The following is a 20246-nucleotide window of genomic DNA, read 5'->3' on the forward strand; positions in this document are numbered from 1 at the left end:
CTAAAATTACATGGAAGTAAGTATTTGGAAGTTCACTGAAAATTTCTCAAAACAAAGTAAAACCGGCTCAGGAGCCAACAAGGATGAGCAGCAATCAGCTCACATTAGAACAGTTGAACTGCATTATAAAACTCTTGCTGAATATTTTTATTTGACTCTGAAAACTTCAGGGACCTGAAAGAAGTCAACTTATAATCACGCTAGCGTAGTCTTGACATGAGCTTAGCTCCAAATCTGAATTTATCTAAACCAGGCCCCATTATGTCTTCTCTGACTAGAAGAAACAACAGTGACCTCTGTATTCCCCACCACCCCCATAAACATAGTTCACTTTTAAGTTTTGGCATACTATTTGTCTTGATAATACCACTGGCGCTATACTGAGATAACAGGAATGAGACACTAGGAGTCCTCCCTCCTTAGCACACTCTTTGTCTTTAAAATATCACCGAGCTATCCAGTGGGAGCTGCAGCGAGACGCGGCTTTGAGAGCAGTCCTCCCTTTATCCACCTTATTTTCCAGGTCAAGTGCTTTTATGAGTTGCTGCTCAGAGTTCCAAGTTCATCCCGGAGGCTGAGCGACACTCTTCCCCTCCACAATAATCTCTCTCCAACTTGCCCGTGAAGACCTCCTTGGTCTGCTCCCATCCTCCGTTGCCAGAATGACAGCTGGTTGCCTGATACTGCTGGCACGCTACTCCAGCAGCATGGACAGCCTATTTTAGGAATGCTTGGTCACATCTACTAATGTGACCAGTCTACACTCTAATTTCTACTACACCTGGCTAAAATCAAAGTACTGTCAATGAAATCAGCAGTGTTATCTTCACATAAATCTGTCCACCTGTGTCAGGGAAGATGCTGACTGTACTTTTATCTGAAAACTGCCTCTTTCCTTTTCAGCTATGTCCAGTCAAGTTCAAAAACACAAAAGTAAAGTCTGTGGCTTTATTTGGAATCTGTCACTCTTTATGCACTAAGAAAATTCAACATTAATTAAAGTCTGATGTCTACTGCCCTACAAACCACCTGGATTCCGTGTTCATGTCTGCAGAAGTGGGATGCTCTTCGGAGCTGTACTGTATGTGGCATTGTCAGACAGCACGCTGCACAATTGTACTTCTCAATTTAAAGATGAAACAGGAAGATAAAGCTCTTTGCAAGGAAGCTGGGACTGCCAGATGCCAGCGCATTCTGCATCAACACTTAAATTCTCTGAACTTACAGATACCGGCACGTTGACGCAGTTGCAGACCATGAGACCAGCACACGGCCACGACGTGTTGCTCCTGACAGGTCGACTTGGACCATTCAGCACTGCTGTGTTTTTCTTTTGTTTTTTGACAACTCGGCATCCCAAAGACAGCTCCTCAGCGCAGGGATCGCACTGCTTTCTGTGTCTGCATGGCACTACCCAAGTACTGGTGATTTACTTGCAGTACAATTACCTGCACATCGAGTGCCTCAAACACAACTATGCTAAATACGAGTTTTGTAGTCCTAACTCTTCTACTTATCCTCACTGTTCTTCAGTTGCAATTCTCAGCCTCATTAGCCGCCTTAACACGTCTTTTACTGTCCTGCACCCAATCTGGAACTAATTCATCAAGTGAAAATAGATGACTTAAACAGAAGTTACTTTTCTGTTCTGATTTTTAACAAGTAGATGCCTTAACGAAACACCCATCCCCCTTCATTCGCAAAGCTCCCTTACACATATTTTGTCGTATTGTTTTGCATCACAAAGTTTTTTTCATTTGTCTTCAACTACTTTGAGCTACCGAAATGCCAGTAAGAATGGTAAGAAACATACTAAACAAAGGGAAAAGCACCGTAGCAACTCATTAACGCACCATTATTTTAAGCCGTGCGATATTCTTGAACCAATTGGTGGTTATGGCAAGCATTATCAACGCTGTGCAATGGTCTTCCTTTGAAAAGGAAGAAGACCTTTTCACCATTGGTCTTCCTTTGGAAGTCTTCCTTTGAAGCCATTACAACAGAGCTTGGCTGCTCTTTCATACAAAATAGTCCATCAGTTGCTGAGGTGGCACACAGCAACAGCTCTCCAACACACTCTGAGCGTGCGGATTCAGAAGCACGTAGGGTATCATAGAATCATAGAATCATAGAATGGTTAGGGCTGGAAGGGACCTTCAAAGGTCATCTAGTCCAACCCCCCTGCAAGGAACAGGTATGCTGATTTCCCTTTCTTAAGGGTATCCTTACCAACAGGTATCCATATTAATTAATTATTAAAAATATAACATTGTGATTTTACAAATTAATAAAACATATCCGTTAATTTATTTTGAAGCTGACAAAAGTAAAAAATTATTTTTTTTCTCTTTGCTGCAATTAAAAGATTTTGAAGCAAAATTAAAACGAAATGATTCCTGTGCAGCTGCTTAAAGCATATGGCGTGTATTTAGTTGTGCTATAAATTCTTTAACAAAAATAAGGACTTCACAGTGGATACAATACCAATCTGTTTAACAAAGCTGCCTGGTGCAGTGCGAAGGTGTGCTACCAGGGAAGAGCTTGGGAAGAGCATGCCTGCCTCGCCAACTTGTTGGTTTAACCTCAAGTTAAGAGGAGAGCTTTAAGAAGGACTCAAATCTTTCAGCTTTTCAGTTCTGCTTCCCTCCACTGTGAAACAGCTGCAACCTTGAACCCCTGAAACCTTCTCTTCCTTTCATGCTCAGATAAATCCTGATTTTCCCCGACAAACACCACTGCCATCCCCTGAGGAAAGCTCAGCTCCCTCCTTCTCCCAGGGCAGCTTCTTGTTGCTTTTCCAATCTTTGATCTTCCTTCCCAGTACAACAGCCCAGCCCAACGTGCGCCTCAACACCCTGACAGCAGAATGACAGCTCTGTTTAAACAGCTTTCACTATTTGCCACGCTGCCTTCAGATCATCGCGATGCGGGGTCTGCTGTCATCGCCGAACCTGTCCTGCACCCTTTGATAACCTGTGTACTCCCCTCCTCACGCGCCCCTGCATTTCTCAGCAGAGTTTCTCAGTTCCTGCCCTCACTCCCTCCTAATCCACCGTCGGGCAGGCACCAAACGGAGCAGCCCTGCTCTCTCCTCCTGCCAGGCCACGGGCTCCGGCTTCTCTTGCATCAGATCTAGCGAGCACACTGTAGTAGCACAATCCAGCTCACTGCCTCGACCAAAAACTAAGGAACGAAGGAGAGGAAGCGTTTATTTTCCATCATGCCAGCAAACTGAACTGACTCATCCTGTGCATCTGCTAGGCTCAGCATGAGGGAGGAGGTGGGTACCCAGGGCTGGGGCAAGGACACTTGCCAGCATCAGTCCTGCGCTGGCACGGATCGGGTATAGCACGGGACCAGTGTCAAAACGTGCACGGCAAAAGGAGGGTCAAAATGCCAAACATTATGAAAATTCCCTTCCATAACTATTCTATCAATCAGTCTTTCTAGTTTGAAAGCGTATTAACTTCGTTAACATGTATTAGTTCACATCATACACTGTCATGGAACGACGTAGTAGAATTTACTGGAGACTGTGGTATTGTTCATGCTTAAGTAAACAACCTAAAGGACAGCCTGGCCCTGGAAATAAGGCTTTAGAGCTGTCCATGCAGCATAAAGGATACCCCTGGACAACCAAGATAATGCCAGCATCCTAGCTCCTCTAACACATTATTTAAACCCTCCCAGTGTTTTCTGGTGTCATAGATAAGTAACTCAAGCAACACTGACTCCAGGGATGTCTGGATCAATAGACAAGCAGCAAGAATGCTGCAGAAATACAGTTGACTTGCGAAGTTTTACTCCGATTAGTAATCAGTAGTGTGGGTGTTACTGATTAGTCAAATCATACTGCTCCTGAATGTTTGAAGGGTCTACGAAACCTGCGTGAAACCACATTTGGAGTGCCCCAATTTGGCTGGGGCATCTCATGTGCATGAATAATTATTTACCCTTATAATTCTATACTTTGCATCCCAGCTCTCTCCTCAGCCAGCATGGGCCAGTTGTGAATTTCTGTAATGCAAAAAAGATAAAAGGCATGGCGGAAGTAAGAAGAAGATGACTCCCAAACAGGGCTGAGTACTTCACAGAAAACAGAGAGATCTTTCTAAAGACAGATCCGCAAATTATTTGCTATGCCACTAACCAGGGAGATGTCAGAGCTTGCTACTTTTGATCCTCGATGGAGAACAAGTCCTGCTGCGGCCGGCGCAGCCATCCTTGGTGTGGCGAAGTGGGGCAGGGGAGGAAGGAGAGAAAGCAGTGCTCCTGCCAGGGCAGAGCAGCCTGTGCTGGAGGCATCACCTCCAGCTTCTCCGCAGGAGAAGGAGCTACACGGTGAAGGGAGTGGGTGCTTTCACCTGCCTGTCAGCCTCTCCTCCTGCCTCTGTGAACAGGGACCCAGAACCCACAATCGCTTTTCTCCCTTACGGATGATCCAAACTTTTGTTTAAGTATTTTAAAAATTAGGGCAGAGGAATCCTTGCAAGAATGACTCACTAGCTGCCTTTGTGCAAAATCCACCTGCACGTAAATACCAAACTGTAACCTTTCACTAGTATTTCATACCGAGCTTACCCTCTTGCTTCCAGATTACAGCAAAGCAAGACCACATGCTGGCTTGTATAGAGCCTCACAGTAATTTTGTAATAAATACAGGAATAATTCTCTATTTGGAGAAACAGGGACTGGATTATAATGACACTCAGCAGAATACCGCGCCCAGCACAGGCCTCCCATCCCCATTCCTTCCAGCACACTTCAAGTTCTCTTTTTTTAAAAGGATGAGAAGATACTCCTGACACTGCGAACTGGAACAGTGCTGCCTGTCTGAATCTTGCATAAATAGTTTCCCACCACTGTTAGCATTTCACCCAAACGTGTGGCAGCAGCATAGCGGGCCCTAATATAGACAGCCCACCAGCTGCCAACAGAAATTTCAGCACTTTGTCAATTATATAAAATAAGAGGATTTGGGCTGATCCTCCCCAAAGTTACCCTAGTAGTAGTAACTGCTCTCTCAGTACGACTTGCCTGCACACTGGGTGGGATGGAGGTGAGCCTGCCAGAGCTTCAGAAAGGTGCATGGTGCCTACTGCTTGCTTCTGGTGGTCTGTGTTCCCAAACCTAACATAGACACCATGCTTGCTTCTGGTGGTCTATGTTAGGTTTGGGAACTTGCCTGTATCCCAATAGCCGAGGTTTGTCCCAGGAAGGTACCAATATGGAAGAAGAAAGAGGTCCCTATAGGAGAGGCTCTGACTGTATTTGAGAGTTTCTACAGTTCTGTCCATCGGTCTGGAGTTCAGCCTCTCTTCTCTCGGGGCTGTTTTTGCCCCTGCAGCCCAGTGCTGGCAGCAGATACCCTACACGCTCATCAGGCAGAGCGCGTCCGCCTTCGAGATGCTGAAGTATATTTATACACCTGCCTCAAGAAAGATGTTGTTTAAACTGCAATCTAGCTAGCCAAAAATAAATAAACATTTACACACTTGTGTAAACACCGAAACGAGATGCTGCCGAGCCCCAAAAGCACCCTGCTTGCCTCTCCTTCCCGCGGGCATCGGGAAACAGCGTCGAGACGGAGCACAGAATCCTCCCGCACTCCTGCTACGCAAAGGAAATCACCCACCGCCCACGCCTCGCGGAGTGGACGCTAAAAGAAAACAATTACTCGCCAAAAATGTTAGATTTATTCCATTTTGTTACGCGGAGGGGTTCACCGGGACTTGCCCTGCAAAGCAGGAAAGCTCTGGGTCGGCACGACGCGAGCTCGGAGTTTTGATGTGTGCTGTTGACTTCCCCAACACGGAGCAATTTGTAACAGCTTTGCCACGCCGTTGTTTTCAAAGCTCCTGCTACATCACAAGCATTTATTTCTGACCACAAAATTACATTTATTCAACAGAAAGCAGCTCAGGGTCTTTAAGAGGTTAACTTCTGGAGTGCTTGGCTGCTCTCCAGCCTCTGTACTAGAATCAGCGCTAACGCAACAGCACACAACAGCACCCCGGCTCGCCGTGATTAATAGAGTGCTGAACACGCTGCTTTCCACATACACACACTTTTCATTCCCTTGCTTCCATAGATCATGGACTTATCCTCAAAATATCTGACTGAAATTGAATTTGGCTTCTCTCTCAACCGTTCATTTCCTATGTTATGCAAGGTTATATCCTTTTCTGCATGAGCAGAACCAAACCAGCTGCAGCTTTTGAGAAGAAAATGTGTTTTCAATTATGAAGCTGGCCTGAATATTGAACCACAGTTCTACTGCTACTCTAATTGAGCCATCATGGAGTGAACCTACAGGAAAGAAATTGTATTAATTAGGTTTGTAAATTTAACATAAGGAAATTAAAGGGGGTAAAAAAAGGAGATTAATATCGGCTCAGGAATACTCCTTCAAAACGCAGAAGGAAGGCAGGGCTGAAGTTGTTTAGGCACACACGTTATTAGAGGACTCCTTCAAAGGCATGATTAGTAGTTCCAGCACACAAACTGATTTTCAGCTTCTGTTGTCTGCATACGGAAAATTATTAAATTACTCTGCTGACCAAATTAATAGTTTAAAGAGCAATTCAGCTAAGTGGGGAGCCAGAGTGGTCTCATCAGAACGGCAATCCCCTTCAAAGTACTTGCTTTATGAGAAGAATATGAGAAACCATTTTCACAGAAATAAAGTCCAGTGCGTTGTTTCGGAGTATGTGCCTTAAAGGGCTCTCCAAATGAGGGATTGCTGCATTACCGTTGGACAGTGCTGTTATGCCACATGAAAAGAATGCTAATGACCTCAGGAAATCCTTTCCCAGCCTTAAAATATCTATTTGATGACTTCACAAATGGATTCCAACATTACATTTCCATACCACAACTTCAGTTCTGTAAATTAACATAACCCAAGAACATTTTTTTTTTTTTTAAGACTTCTTATACAAATATCCATCCACTGATGTAAACATGGTAACACACAATGACCTACTCGGAACGCAGCTTTTTTAGATGGTTGTTTGAAGGAGTGCCTTGCCAACTTGCAAATGATATATATGATCATTTTACAATTGAATGATAAAGCTCTTTAGCCTTTTCTGACTCCGTCCTGTATTTAGCCCAGCATATAGTGAGCAAACCATTAATAAGTTGCATCCTCACGTTAATGGTAAGGGGAGAAAAAAAAAAAGATATTTAAGATGGAAGCAACCGGAATTTTACACCTCTTCAATTACTGACTTTTAACTGTCCTGCTCACAATAGCCTATTTACACCATCCAGACCTTAAATCTTCCAGGAAAGCTAGAAAAGCTACCCACAAAAATCAAAACAACAATACCATCACGTTGAATCAGACACAACTTTCTGTTAATTTAAAAAACCCTACATTCAGATTACCATTAAAATCCTAAATAAGGAAAAGTACAGTAATAAAATTATACTACAGTGATGAATTAATAGGGTCTCACAGTGAACTAGGAATGCATTTTAAAATTTGTAGTACGCTAAATTCCATTTCATAATGCTTTTACTGTAACTGTCATCATAAAAAATCCAGTTACTTAAAGCACCGAGATCTATACCAAAAAAATTATTTCCAGCTACTGATGGAAATCCCACATGTGATTAACTGGAACAGTTTTCCACCGAATGAACGAGATAAATATTTACGGAACACAGAATGTTCTGGTTTGGCGGGGAGTTTTAATAAATCATACTATACAAAGGGAAAATGGGAGGAGGGACGTATCAATAGCCATGCTCAAAAATGAAAAGAAAAACTGGCGAAAGTGATCTGTGGTTGTATTTTTACAGCAAGTAGCCACAGGTTTACAAGCAGATGTCCCATAAAGCACGCTCGGGAGGATATTTAAATAGCTGAGCTTAAGTCAGCCTCTCTCCAGGTCACGCCAGGCTCACCGAGGGTGCAGTTCAAGGACAGTTTAAGTCAACCTAAGCTGGCACAGCTGCACTCCTCCTGCCCTTGGCTTGGCTCTCTGGCCTCTCCCCTGCCCAGCAGACGCCTGGCTAAGCAGGCAAAAGAGGGGAGAAAAAGAACTTTGTGCTCACCATGGGATCACACCAGTAGAAGTGCTGAGGCAAGGCAGGAGGTGGGCAGCCAGTCCTTAGGTAGGCAGGAACACAGCAATGTCCATGTAAAGCTACTTAAATACCTTTGCTTGTTAGGGACCTGTCTGCTCCTTCCCATCTTCTGGCCCTCCCGAGCGCCCAGAGCGCTGCGGAACACAGTCATCCCACATGGGATTTGCAAAAGCCCACTTCCCTTCTGAGCTGGAATCGTAATTTATTACTACTGGGACACGCCAAAAGCACCTACTTAGTTCTGTCATTAGAGATCAAGCAAAGCATGGGGCAACAGCCAGGGTGGAGACAGGAGTCAGAGGCAAAAACGTGTGGAGATGCTCCTCATGGTAAACAGGGAAGCTGCACCATGCAAGAACCTTTTTTCCTAGCTTCCGTATGAGCACCCAGTGGGAAGAAGGTGGTGCTCCCAAGTTCAGTAATACCATCCACAATGCCTACAGAAGTGTGAGCCAGAGCACTCCTGCAGCATTCCCTACCTGCTGCTCAAGGACACTCGCTCTCCAGCAGAAGAGACTGTAGAAAACATCTATTTTCACTACTTCTCTGCTTACCCCTGTTTTATTTACTTACTCCGGTTGGTTTTTAAAAACCTAGTCTGGGGCTGAAAACTGAAGTCTGCATAGTAGAAGAAGGGAACCTCTTATGAGCAGATCACTCTCTACTCCTCCTTCCTCCTCCTTGCTCACGTCCCAGAGCACAAGCAGTGTGTGATCAAAAGGTCCCTCCACCACCTCCTCCCAGGACCCTAAATATCACCTAACAGGTAACACTCACACTACTGCAAAGCAATCCTACAGAGCTCATGGGGTCAGTGTCCTGCCCCCAGCAATCCTGCTTGCTGAGCCAGCTTGGGGAGAGTAAGATGAGGCATCTCTGGATTTGAAATGGAGAAAAGCCTATCGGCTTAACACAATTTGTTCTTCAGATACCTGGAGCATTCATCATATGATCTTTCTGAGAGTCAGCCTTAACAATAAACAGAGACCAAATCTAAATACTGAATAGTAAAATGTAACTCAACAGAACAGCCTAATATTCTTGGTATTTTGATTTGTCTCCGAAACAAGATACAGTAATTACATCTATAATCAAATACCACAATTCACCGTTTAACGATCTGCATTTATGGTGTCAATCATGATTAGTTCAGGTTTTTTAGGTTTCTGAAACCCTGTCTAGATTAGGGAGACTGGAATCACCGGCTCAGAGATTCAGCAGCACAATCTTGTAACGTATTCATGCTTCATTTACGTAAGAGGGGATTTCTACCTACAAATTTTACTCTTGTAATTTGTGAGGTTGAATTTTTAACAACATAAACTCCACTTTTACATGAGCGAAGCAAACCTACAGGAGTGTGTATGAGCCATACCATGGTAAGTGAGGTGTCTCCAACAGTCAAGATCTAATGGGAGTGTCTTCCTTCACTGCAGCCAATTTAGGATTTATGATTCTTAGCTGATTCTCAAACATTCCCTTCATTAAAGAACAGTGCTGAACACACATGCACTTCTCAGTCAGTGCACTGCGAGGTTGAAACTGAAGTGAGAAGGTTTTAAGAGCACTGCAATCCACTCAGAGCAACTTTAAAGTGTAAATTTCCATTGGCAAACGGACTAACACAAGTCATTCTTTGTTCTCACAAACTACTAATAGACGTATCAAGGACAAACTTGTTCTGTTTTTTTATTTCCAGCAATACATGGGAAATTGGTTGTAAAATAAAAATATTGTACTGCTTTTAAGAGGAGGAATTATTGCCTATTTGGGATACGTATTTAGCAGGATGCAGAAGGAATCAGAAATGCAACCCCGTTACAGGTAACGGGAGCTCCACACTTCATCCCCTACGCCACCTTCCGAAAACACGCTCCTGAATTTCTCTGTGCTCTGATGGAACTGCGACAGTATAAAATCATCAACAACTTAGAGACTGAGAAAGCAAAAAGTGCTGCTGCTTTAACACAGCTAACTTCAAGAGCTGAGCTCTACAACGGGTAACAGAGTGTGAACTAAAACCCAAATCTACCATGCCATGCAGGCATTGATCTTTACAAGGAGAAATATAATTTGCAAACTTCACACACGGCGTTTTCCTAGAGGCCGTACAACAGCTCCCATCTGGCCTAAGCACTCACGTGAAGTGAGCACTTCAGTGCTGTCCACAGCTAAAATGCAAAATTCTGTAATTGGACCAGCTGCCTTTTGCTATAGAAATTCTTCCAAACAACAACAGTTGGCTTTTAAACTTGCGATCACTCTAATCATGCGTTTCTTAGTGGAGTGGTGTGAAGAGAAATCAAAGTAGGAGCCAGCACCAGAGCTGTTAACGCTTTCTGTTGGTTTTCCAACAAACACCTGCCAACTTCGGGTTTTCCATCAAGCCCTCTGGAACACAAGGTTTTACAGCTGAAAAGGTTTACAGTGAAACTATTTGTAGTATCTCCATATTTTCGTATAGGCACCTTACATCGCATTCATTAAGCGTTCAAACCACGAAGTCACCGAGGCAAAGCGAGTCAGCGTGTGCCACCTGAGTCCCTGCCACGGCAAGCTTCTGCTCAGGCATGCTGAGTGCAAGGTGATTTGACCCGTTTAGCTCGTCCAGCACAAACGCAGCATATCGCACACATACCTGCACGCAGCAAAATGCAGAAGGGCTGAACACCTGCAGCGCTCTCTGCTCAAGGGCTCTGCGCCCACCCGGCCACGCTGAAAGACTGCCAGCACACCAGGCTCGGGTGAAGCAACGTTGAAAGCACCACGAGAAGGATAAGCTCTTACCTCTCCCTGGAAACTCTTCAGTAATGGAGCTACCTGTTTGCGCAGGTCCTAGAAGACAGAAGCAAGATATTTCATCAGAAAAATCTGAAAGGACAAGTCATTGTCAAGTTTTTCCCAACGCTACTTTCAGTTCCGAAATACTACTTAAATTCTGGTTGCATTTTATGGGAGCTTTGATTAAAATAAAAGCATACCTAGAATTCGGTTTGAACAAGCCTGCTTTCTGGTTTGCCATGTATCTGTTTGCCATTACCTGTATCTGTTGCAAACTATTAATTAACAAAACTGCAGCGATGTTGGGCAAGCGCTGCACGCCTTCAGCCTCGTAACTCCGCTGCAGCACTAACGCGATGAGAAGTAAATGCTTCTATCTGCCTGAACAGCAGCTACACCTCTGAGCTCACGCCAAAGACACTTCCACAAATGGAAGCTAGGCTGAAAGGAAGATGACTTTGGATCATCTTTCAACTAAGAGTGTTGCAATTTTGTAAAAGGTCTGGTTTATTTATTATTTTCTCAAGAGTGCTCTGACTTCAGCCGTCAGAGAACTGGAGACAGCCACGTTGAAGAAGACAGTATTATTTGTTGGTTTCTGTATAACTGAAAAATTCTTCTTGTGAATTACAACACACTTAGTGCTACAAAATTCATTAAAATAGTGCCCACAGAATCACTCTAGCAGTTTATAGCTTATTTTCACTTAGCAACCAAGATAATTTAGGACAACAAAGGTATATCTATCTTGCATAAAATTCTCAGTGGCTCCCCTTTTAATCTGGTTTGGTCTAATTCACTTCCAAATTCTCAGAATTTCTCATTATGTGCATGCCTGAAGAATAAAATCCTGCAACTTTCTGAGGACTCTGTGCTATTCACACACAGCCAAGAAGCTGCACTCCTATTTCTGCTGTGGTGTTCCACTGACACGGCACCAGCAGCGACTTCACAGTACACGTACATCTAGAAAAGATCTGTAAGAGGTATAAAACAATAACACGATGCTGCATCATTTAGGAGGCCAGCAGTGCTCTAGGTTACCCAGGAAGAAGGTGGATTTCCCATCCTTGGAGATTCCTAAGGCACAGCGGACCAGACCTAGTGTGGGTGCTAAAGATCCACCTCCAGGGCCAGATGAGATCTAGTCAGCCTCTGGATGCCCCCTCCAAGCAAGAGTCCTGAGATGCTCCGAGAATACTGCTTACAACTGGGACAGTCATGAACTGCTTAAATAACCATGAAATCTTCCTAGCTTCACACAGGCCACAGTCCCTTGGCTACCCTGAACCTCATGGAAGAGGTCATAAAGCGGTCTTTGAAGTATTTTCTATATATAAAAGGGTTCGTTGAAGCCTTGGGCCTTTCGGAAAAGAAGATGATCGCAAAAAGTTGGGATATTCTCTTTTCCAATGCATTTACTTTTACATCTAGAGTCATGCAACATATTAGACATTAAACCACTCACCAAAGCACCCTCAGCCTTGGATTTAATCTGATTTTCCTGAAGGAAAAGTAGGCTTTTGAGAGAAGTGATTTTTGTCATTTAAATGACAAGTCATGCAGAGAGCTGGATTATCAGGAGTTCTCCCATTCCCTGAGAAATGGCTTAGGGGGCCAAACGCAAATGAAGCTACCAAAGACAAATGATCAGCCAAATTTCACTTCTTACATGGTTACTGCACTAACATACAGCTAATTCCTACCAAGTTAAGGATAACGTTGCAGCTTCCTAAGCTCCCTCTTCGGCACCAAACCAAACACCACTTCTATCTTTGACCAAGTCAAGTCACTTAAATGTTTCCTGCTATTTTCCGCTGTCAGTTTCAGGACATAAAAAGGTTAGATACTGTCCTTGTGTAGCATAAATGTCTACCAATTACACCTCTGCCAAGGCAAAGTGGCAAGTTGAGTGGCTTTTCCCCACTTTCTGACTACTCTGGGAGACCAGGGGCTGTGCATGTTTTAGAAGATGTTTTCTTTGTAACCTGATGATGCTGACATTGAAGAAAGTAACAATAACCATTGATGGTAAAATAAATGCCCATATTGATGGCCAGAATCTGGCACGGTAGGTTTTAACGCACAGCGAAATTACAGAGACATTAGATTTACAGTCAGGATACTGGCATCCTTTTAAACTTCATAAAATCAGGAAAAATTTACCATCCAAGCAAAGCAACGTTTCTTGAAAGAAAAATCTCAGCTGGTAGGAAATCATGGGGTTTAGAGCTTCTCTCCCTGGTATTGCCTCTGAATTTACTGACTAGTTTGACACCAGCCAACAAACGGACGTCAGAACTGACAGCAGAAACAGAGGAAGGAGTTCTAACTCCAGACCAGCCCCACGTCTCCTGCTTGCACCGCTCTCAAGAGCAGGGCGTTACTCCCAGTGCCTCAGCACATGGCACGACCCTCAGAACCTGCCCCAGGTACGTCGGCAGCAGGCAAGCACCGCCAAGGCGTTCAGTGGAAGGAAGCACAGCCAGCTCTGGGGGCGGCAGAACGCAAGCCCTGCTCCTCTCTGGGCGCGTGGCAAGCTCTAGCCAAGAGCCGGCGACTGAGCTGCGTCGTCTGACATGCCCTAACTTTTGAAAGACAGGATCTGCAGCACTTTTTATTTCATGATATAAACTATGTCAGGACTTTGCCTTCATACTCATCTTTAATAATGAGAGACGTTATTGTTGGCTGTTTATAGCAGAGAGAAGAGGGAGCGAAGCAGGGGAAAAAAAAGGAATAGAAGGGGCATCCCAAAGCCAAGAAAACAGTTGGTCAAGCTGTCAAAAAGGGAGAAAAGCTTTCAAGTACAAAATCTGATTCCCACACATCCTTCATTTAGCAAATTCAGGATGCTAAACACTCATCCCAGCAATCAAAACGTTACCAAGCAAAATTCATGCCATAATGGGAAACGTGTTTGCTTGATTTAGACAGCAGCTTTTGTTGTTGGTAAAACTGTTTTTAAAACATTTCACAATAAGAGAGAATGCAGCTCAAAGTGATTCAGTTCCCCTGGCAAGCAATCAGTTACAGCATAGCAATCAATCCGGGCAATCCTGGGACACGCTGATCATTAGAGCACACAGTTTAACAGGGTAAAACGCTTTGACAACTTGAAATCTTAGCAATAACTTGAAATCTGTTGCAGCTGAACAATAGAGACAGAGCATCCCACTTCCATTATCTTCACAGAGCAACCAGTCTAAGAAAAGTAACTGCAAGGAATCTTCTCCAGTATTTTAATATGCCATGCAGGTCAGTGGATAAGTTGCACACACCGTAACAGAAGTCATAAACGCCTTCTTCACACCATTTTTTGTTTTCCCCCTGTCTTCCTCCCCACCTTGAAAGAGTTCACAGCGACTTTTATAATTCCTTCCTTGGCTAAACAGAGTCAAAACTTTAGACAGCTCACAACCAAAGGGAAGTAAAAATAAACAGACAGAAGTCAGGAATACATATGCCTCGAGTCACCAGCTAAAACTCTGCTGGTGAGATTTATTTTTGGCAGTTTGGAAAAATTCCTCATCTGACTTTGTCTCAAAATATTACACTAACATCAAATAGAATTTTACCTTCTTTGCACTAAACTGAACAGAAAGCAGCAACGTTCAGTTCAGACCTGGGGAATGTGCAATGTTGGTTAGCAAGGACACCATATGATTTATCTTTGGAAGCGTAGTGGCCTTTACTGCCTGGGCTGTGATGAAAACAGGAAAACCAACCAACTCCAGCACTGGCACACAGCTAGCAAATCCCTGCGACGAAGCAGAACAGCTAAAAATACATGCAACTGAACATTAAAACAAATGATAATTTATCACACAAATGCTTTGAAATATTCGAGTACTCCTATACAACCACGTTATTAGCCTATTTTTCCATGCCATCTAAACGTACATGTTCTCTCTCTCTCTCTCTCTCTCTGGATAATTTATCTGGGCAGAGCAGTTTTCTGAAAAAGCCTCTATCACAGACAAACTCAATATCTGAAGCAGACTATGAATTAGGATGCTGTATCATTATCTGAATCAAATCTGATAGCTGAAAGCTAATACAGCATTTTCCCTTTACAGGAGTATAAACAATGAGTTTATATTTGATCAAGTAGCTACACAATGAAATTTGAATCCAAACAATTTTTAACTCCCTTTCCATTCTCATTAAAAATACTCCATGGAAAATAAACCGAGAATAAAGCTACGGTAAAAAGCTGGGCAGCAAATGCATCCCTCTGACAACTGAACTACATCACTCACCTATCGCTACCTTACTGCGTACTCACTGTGGACAGTACAGAGGACGTATCAATGGTCAGGCTACCAACAATCTATTTGTAATTTACTTGAGGTCTGAAGCTACACAGCACCTTCTGATCTCCTTGCAGACTGCTCCATCTCATTCACCTCCAAAATGCTTATCTCTAAATGTCACAACAAGAGCCCTATGACCCTGGTTTGATAAAGTGGTCCAGCAAGGCTAAGCTTGACCTGTACACCTTTACCATCTACAGAAATATTGTGCTCTTGCAAAATAAAACAACAAAAAAAAAACGCAAACGTTCTTTCGTGTGCCTCCTGCAGCACATTTCCTATGATTTGTTCCATGTATCGCCTACTCGAGACACGCACTGGCTGGTGAATGTCACTATGTCTGGCAGAGAAATCAGAATGAGCAGCCCGCTTGTATCAGCATCGTGACATCATTAGTTCAGCTGTCAGAACCTATTTTTGAGCTGCCTTATCAGCAGCGAGATGCTCCGGCCTTCCTGCCATCTCACCCTTCCGCACTTCCTTCCTCGTTAGCCCGCACGTAATAAGGAACTAACAAGTGGCCTGTGCTCAAAATGGGCAGGGCTGAACATCGTGGCTCCAGATACCGTCTTATACTAAGAAAGAAAACAAAAAGAAAAAAAACCACAAACCTCAGAAAAAACTGAATATATATTGACTGTGTGGGAATGTATTTGTCAGTTCAGTTAACATACAAAGAAGAAAAAGCATGGCCTCACAGAATCATAGAATGGTTAGGGCTGGAAGAGACCTTCAAAGGCCATCTAGTCCAACCCCCTGCAAGGAACAGGGATATCTCCAACTAGATCAGGTTGCTCAGGGCCTCGTCCAACCTGGCCTTGAACGTCTCCAGGGATGGAGCATCCACCACCTCTCTGGGCAACCTGTTCCAGTGTTCTACAACTCTCATGGTAAAAATTTTTTCCTAATATCCAATCTGAATCTACCTCCCTCTATTTTAAAACCATTACCCCTTGTCCTATCACAACTGGCCCTCCTGAACAACGTCTCCCCATCTTTCTTGTAGGCCCCCTTGAGGTACTGGAAGACCGCTATAACGTCACCCCGGAGCCTCCTCTTCTCCAGGCTGAACAGCCCCAACTCTTTCAGCCTGTCCATAGGAAAGGTGCTCCAGCCCTCTTATCATCTTCGTGGCCCTCCTCTGGACCCTCTCCAACTGGTCCATGTCCTGGCCTCAAGAGGAACGCTCATGGCAAAACCCAGCAGCCAGGTTTAAGCTGCTCTTCCCAGAGGCAGCATGCTGGTATGATGGATGTTTGCTTCTTGTGACCGGGAGGATGTTCATCTCCGCACGCCCTGCCCACACGGCTGCCACCGGGCTGATGTGGCCGAGCTGCTCTCACACAAACACGGCCCAAAGGGGCAGCCCAGCACGAAGGGGTCGGCAGGAACCTTGGCACCGACTCCCGAGGTGGCTCTGAGTGTTACACACTTCAAGGACACAACCTGTGGCTGTGAACACAGAAATCAGCAAGTCGACTGCAATTAGCAGCGAGCAGTTCTGCTGGTTAATTAGAGAGAGCCAGCAAGCACGCACGCTTCACCCTCTGCGGGTAAACTGGCGAGCGAGCTGGCATCACTCCATCAGACGCTCACCTACCAATACACAAGTTCTAAATACTATTGCTTTGCACCTACAATTACGAAAAAATACGGAACACGCAACTTTTCCACCAGAGATCCTGGGCACGTGATTGGAGGCACGATAAGGGAAACATTTAAGTCTTTATATTTAATTAGTTCCAGCAAGCTCCACTCTGCTTTGCTCTAAAAGATATGAAACTGAAATCCCAGACAGTTGTCCAAACAGGTATTACACAGTAGCTTAGACGACTGATTTAATTCCTAAAATATAGGCAAATTAAATCATATGAGCAAACAATTTATTGCTCAATTTACACTGATTTAATGAGATATAAAACCTCTTATTGCTTAAGGCTGCTAAAGTATTTACTTGAAATCCAGTCATTAAAGAATGAAACACGAAGTTATCAATTTTCTATGATATTTTTAGTTATTTTAATACACTAACATGTCAGTATTTTCTCTGTACAAAAAAATCTTTTTAAGTTACATTTATAGATGTTTCAACCTAGCACAATGATAAATAAAAAATCTTGATTTACAGTAGCAAAATGTACACCGCAGTACTTTCTGAATTTTTTTAGCTCACAGATCTTGTGCAAATTCCATTAGCTTTAATTATTTATTAGCAGTAGATTTAGATTACTGTTCTTGACCTATTTTTCAGCGTATGGACCCACCCAGCAAGAAGTGAAAAAATATTCCATTTGTGAAAGGCAGATATGGTGAGAGCAGACTTCAGCTTGAAGTGGAATATTAAGCAATTCGGGGGAGAAACTTGCACTTCAGAAAGGTTACGAAGCAGGGCACAACCAGCCTACAGAATACACTAAGAGAGAGTCTTTGAAAAGAGACGGAATTTTTCCTGTTTAACCACCTTGAATCGTTTTGCAAAAACTGCAGCCACACGACAATCTCAGCAGGAAGGAGCCTCGACAGCAGACATCCAGAGAAGTTTCAAGACCTTCTTTGTGGAATACCCCTGTTTCTAACTCTGCAGACCACGTGGATCCCAATAAGCCACGGGGAAAGGAGTCTCGAGCAAGCAGGCACCGTGGGGCAGGTCCTGCGGTGCCTTTCGCTGGGGAGGAGGCAAACCATGCTCCTCAGTAAATTTGCGGACAACACCAAGCTGGGAGGCTATGCCGATCTGCTCGAGGGTAGGGAGGCCTTCAGGAGGATTTGAACAGACTGGATCATTGGGCTGAGGCCAATGGCATGAGCTTTAATAAGGCCAAGTGCAGAGTCCTTCACTTGGGTATAAAAACCCCAAGCATCGCTATAGGCTCGGGGAAGAGTGGCTGGAGAGCTGCCTGGCGGAGAAGGACCTGGGGGTGTTGGTTGACTACCGCTTGATATGAGCCAGCAGTGTGCCCAGGTGGCCAAAAGGCCAATGGATATTGGCGTGTATCAAGAATAGTGTACCAGCAGGAATCAGGGAAGTGATCCTGCCCCTGTACTCGGCACTGGTGAGGCCGCACCTGGAATATTGTGTCCAGTTTTGGGCCCCTCGCTTTAAGAGAGATATTGAGCTCCTGGAGCGAGTCAAAGAAGGGCGACTAAACTGGTCAAGGGGGCTGGAAAATAAAACTTATGAGGAGCGGCTGAGGGAGTTGGGCTGTTTAGCCTGGAGAAGAGGAGGCTGAGGGGAGACCTGATTACAGCCTATAAATACTTGAGAAAAGATGGTGGGGAGGTAGGGGAAGGGCTCTTTACATTAGTGATGGGTGATAGAACAAGAGGAAATGGGTATAAGCTTAGTCAGGGAGATTCAGGTTTGGATGTTAGGAAGTATTTCTTCTCTGAAAGGGTTGTCAGCCACTGGAATAGGCTGCCCAGGGAGGTGGGTGAGTCCCCATCCCTGGATGTGTTTAAGAATAGGGTGGATGAGCTACTTGAGGATATGGTTTAATGGGATTAGGGATGGTTGGACTCGATGATCTCTAGGTCTTTTCCAACCTAGAAATCTACGAATCTATGAATCTATGCTCATGCCAGGCACGAGAAAATGGAGCATTTGGGAAGGTGTCCCCTTGCCACGTTGCCGTGGCTCTGGGACTGGCACTTTACTTTCAATGGAACGACTCGCGCGAGTCTTGACGCAATCCTCTTACAGCTTCTTCCAAGCTGGAATAAACAAAAAGCCAACAAGTCTCCTCCGTGCCTATGCAGCAACGTACAGGCTGCTCACCTTCAGGGCTGCTTGAAAACCCAACTGTGCCAAAGAAGAACTGCTGCACCCGTATGTATGTATGTACCATACACAGATACACACACTATATATATAGCAAAGAATTTTTTTAACTAACTTTACAAATTAATTTAGTCAACTATGCTTTTTAGAATCATGTTACAACCTTGCCCTCATTTAGAAAACAGCAAGTTAACGTTGGCTAGAAAAGACATTGAACGAAACTAATTCACAACTTAAAACTGGAGTTGCTAGGAAACAAAAACTTAATTCAAACAAAATGATTCAGGTAGAGCTTTAGAAGGAGCTAATTCTAACAAAACAAAAGCCTGGCCACTAAAATTCCAGGGGGTGGGAGGAAGGGGACTTATTTAACGGCTTGCCAATACCCGCAGAAAAAGCAAGCATAGTTTTTAACAAACATATTAATTTAAAAGGCTATATACTGGCTAATGGGCCCACGGAGATTCTTCCTCCTGCTAACAGTTTGTCCTGCTTTCTGTTAAAGCCTGTAGTCCCTGCTGAAGGCTGCAGGTGACACCAAACATGCCACGACTGACCCTTGTAATGGGAAAAAACACATGTCCGTACCATCCCAGGTCAGCAGAACTATTTATTTATGTAATGCAAACCCATTTGATTAGCCAAATAAATATTTCAGAATCTTTGAAGTGCCCTGTTCTTGCCAGTGGGATAATCACGTGTCAGCAAAACCCAGGAATCACTGTTCTTAGGGCTTAGGCCGTATCTCTGCATATAGAAAATAATTAGTTGGTACCGGGCTTTGTGAAGTACCTGCAGATACTATTAGATGAGTACATTGTCCAGTAAGGCCTGAAAGCAACTGACTGCTTCGTTCTGCACCCCAATAAACAGCCTCACCTACTGCTGTCATGTTTTAACCAGGACTGCTGTCCCTCCAAAAACTTCATGTCATTCTGCAAGCTCTCTGCCCTGCAAACGAGGTTTCCAGTGAAGAAGATCTTAACACTCCTCCGAAATCACATCCTGCAGGATCTCTTTCTCCATCCGCTACAGCACTCTCATTTACCACTTTGAAGGCCTGTAGAGAAAGAGTTCACAATGCTTCCCTGATTGTTCAGAATTACAGCCTGCAGAACAGAGGCTTCTCTTCACTGTGAAATGGGGAACTTCTCAAAAAAGGTAATTATTATGAGTCTTAAAAAATTAACGTGTCTAATGAGAAGCTAATGACATGGGCCATGACTCTGCAGAAAACGCATCTAAGTACTGCGGTCCAATTAACACCACCATTC

The 20246-nt window shown here is 44.0% G+C and overlaps 1 protein-coding gene across 7 annotated transcripts in view; it reads right to left on the reverse strand.

The window, feature by feature from the left end:
* The window catches only part of CUX1 (cut like homeobox 1), a 358862-nt gene that overhangs the window by 230309 nt on the left and 108307 nt on the right, over positions 1-20246 (reverse strand). For 6 of the 7 annotated variants that reach the window (XM_086624375.1, XM_086624374.1, XM_086624372.1 and 3 more), the window contains one exon: positions 10885-10932. The exons of the other annotated variant lie outside the window; for it this stretch is intronic. In XM_086624375.1, the coding sequence (XP_086480501.1) occupies positions 10885-10932 (48 nt within the window). The remainder of the gene's footprint in view (positions 1-10884; positions 10933-20246) is intronic. 7 annotated transcript variants of the gene reach the window in all.

The sequence above is a fragment of the Tauraco erythrolophus genome, chromosome 21 (assembly GCF_009769465.1).
Source record: "Tauraco erythrolophus isolate bTauEry1 chromosome 21, bTauEry1.pri, whole genome shotgun sequence".
NCBI classification, from domain to species: domain Eukaryota; kingdom Metazoa; phylum Chordata; class Aves; order Musophagiformes; family Musophagidae; genus Tauraco; species Tauraco erythrolophus.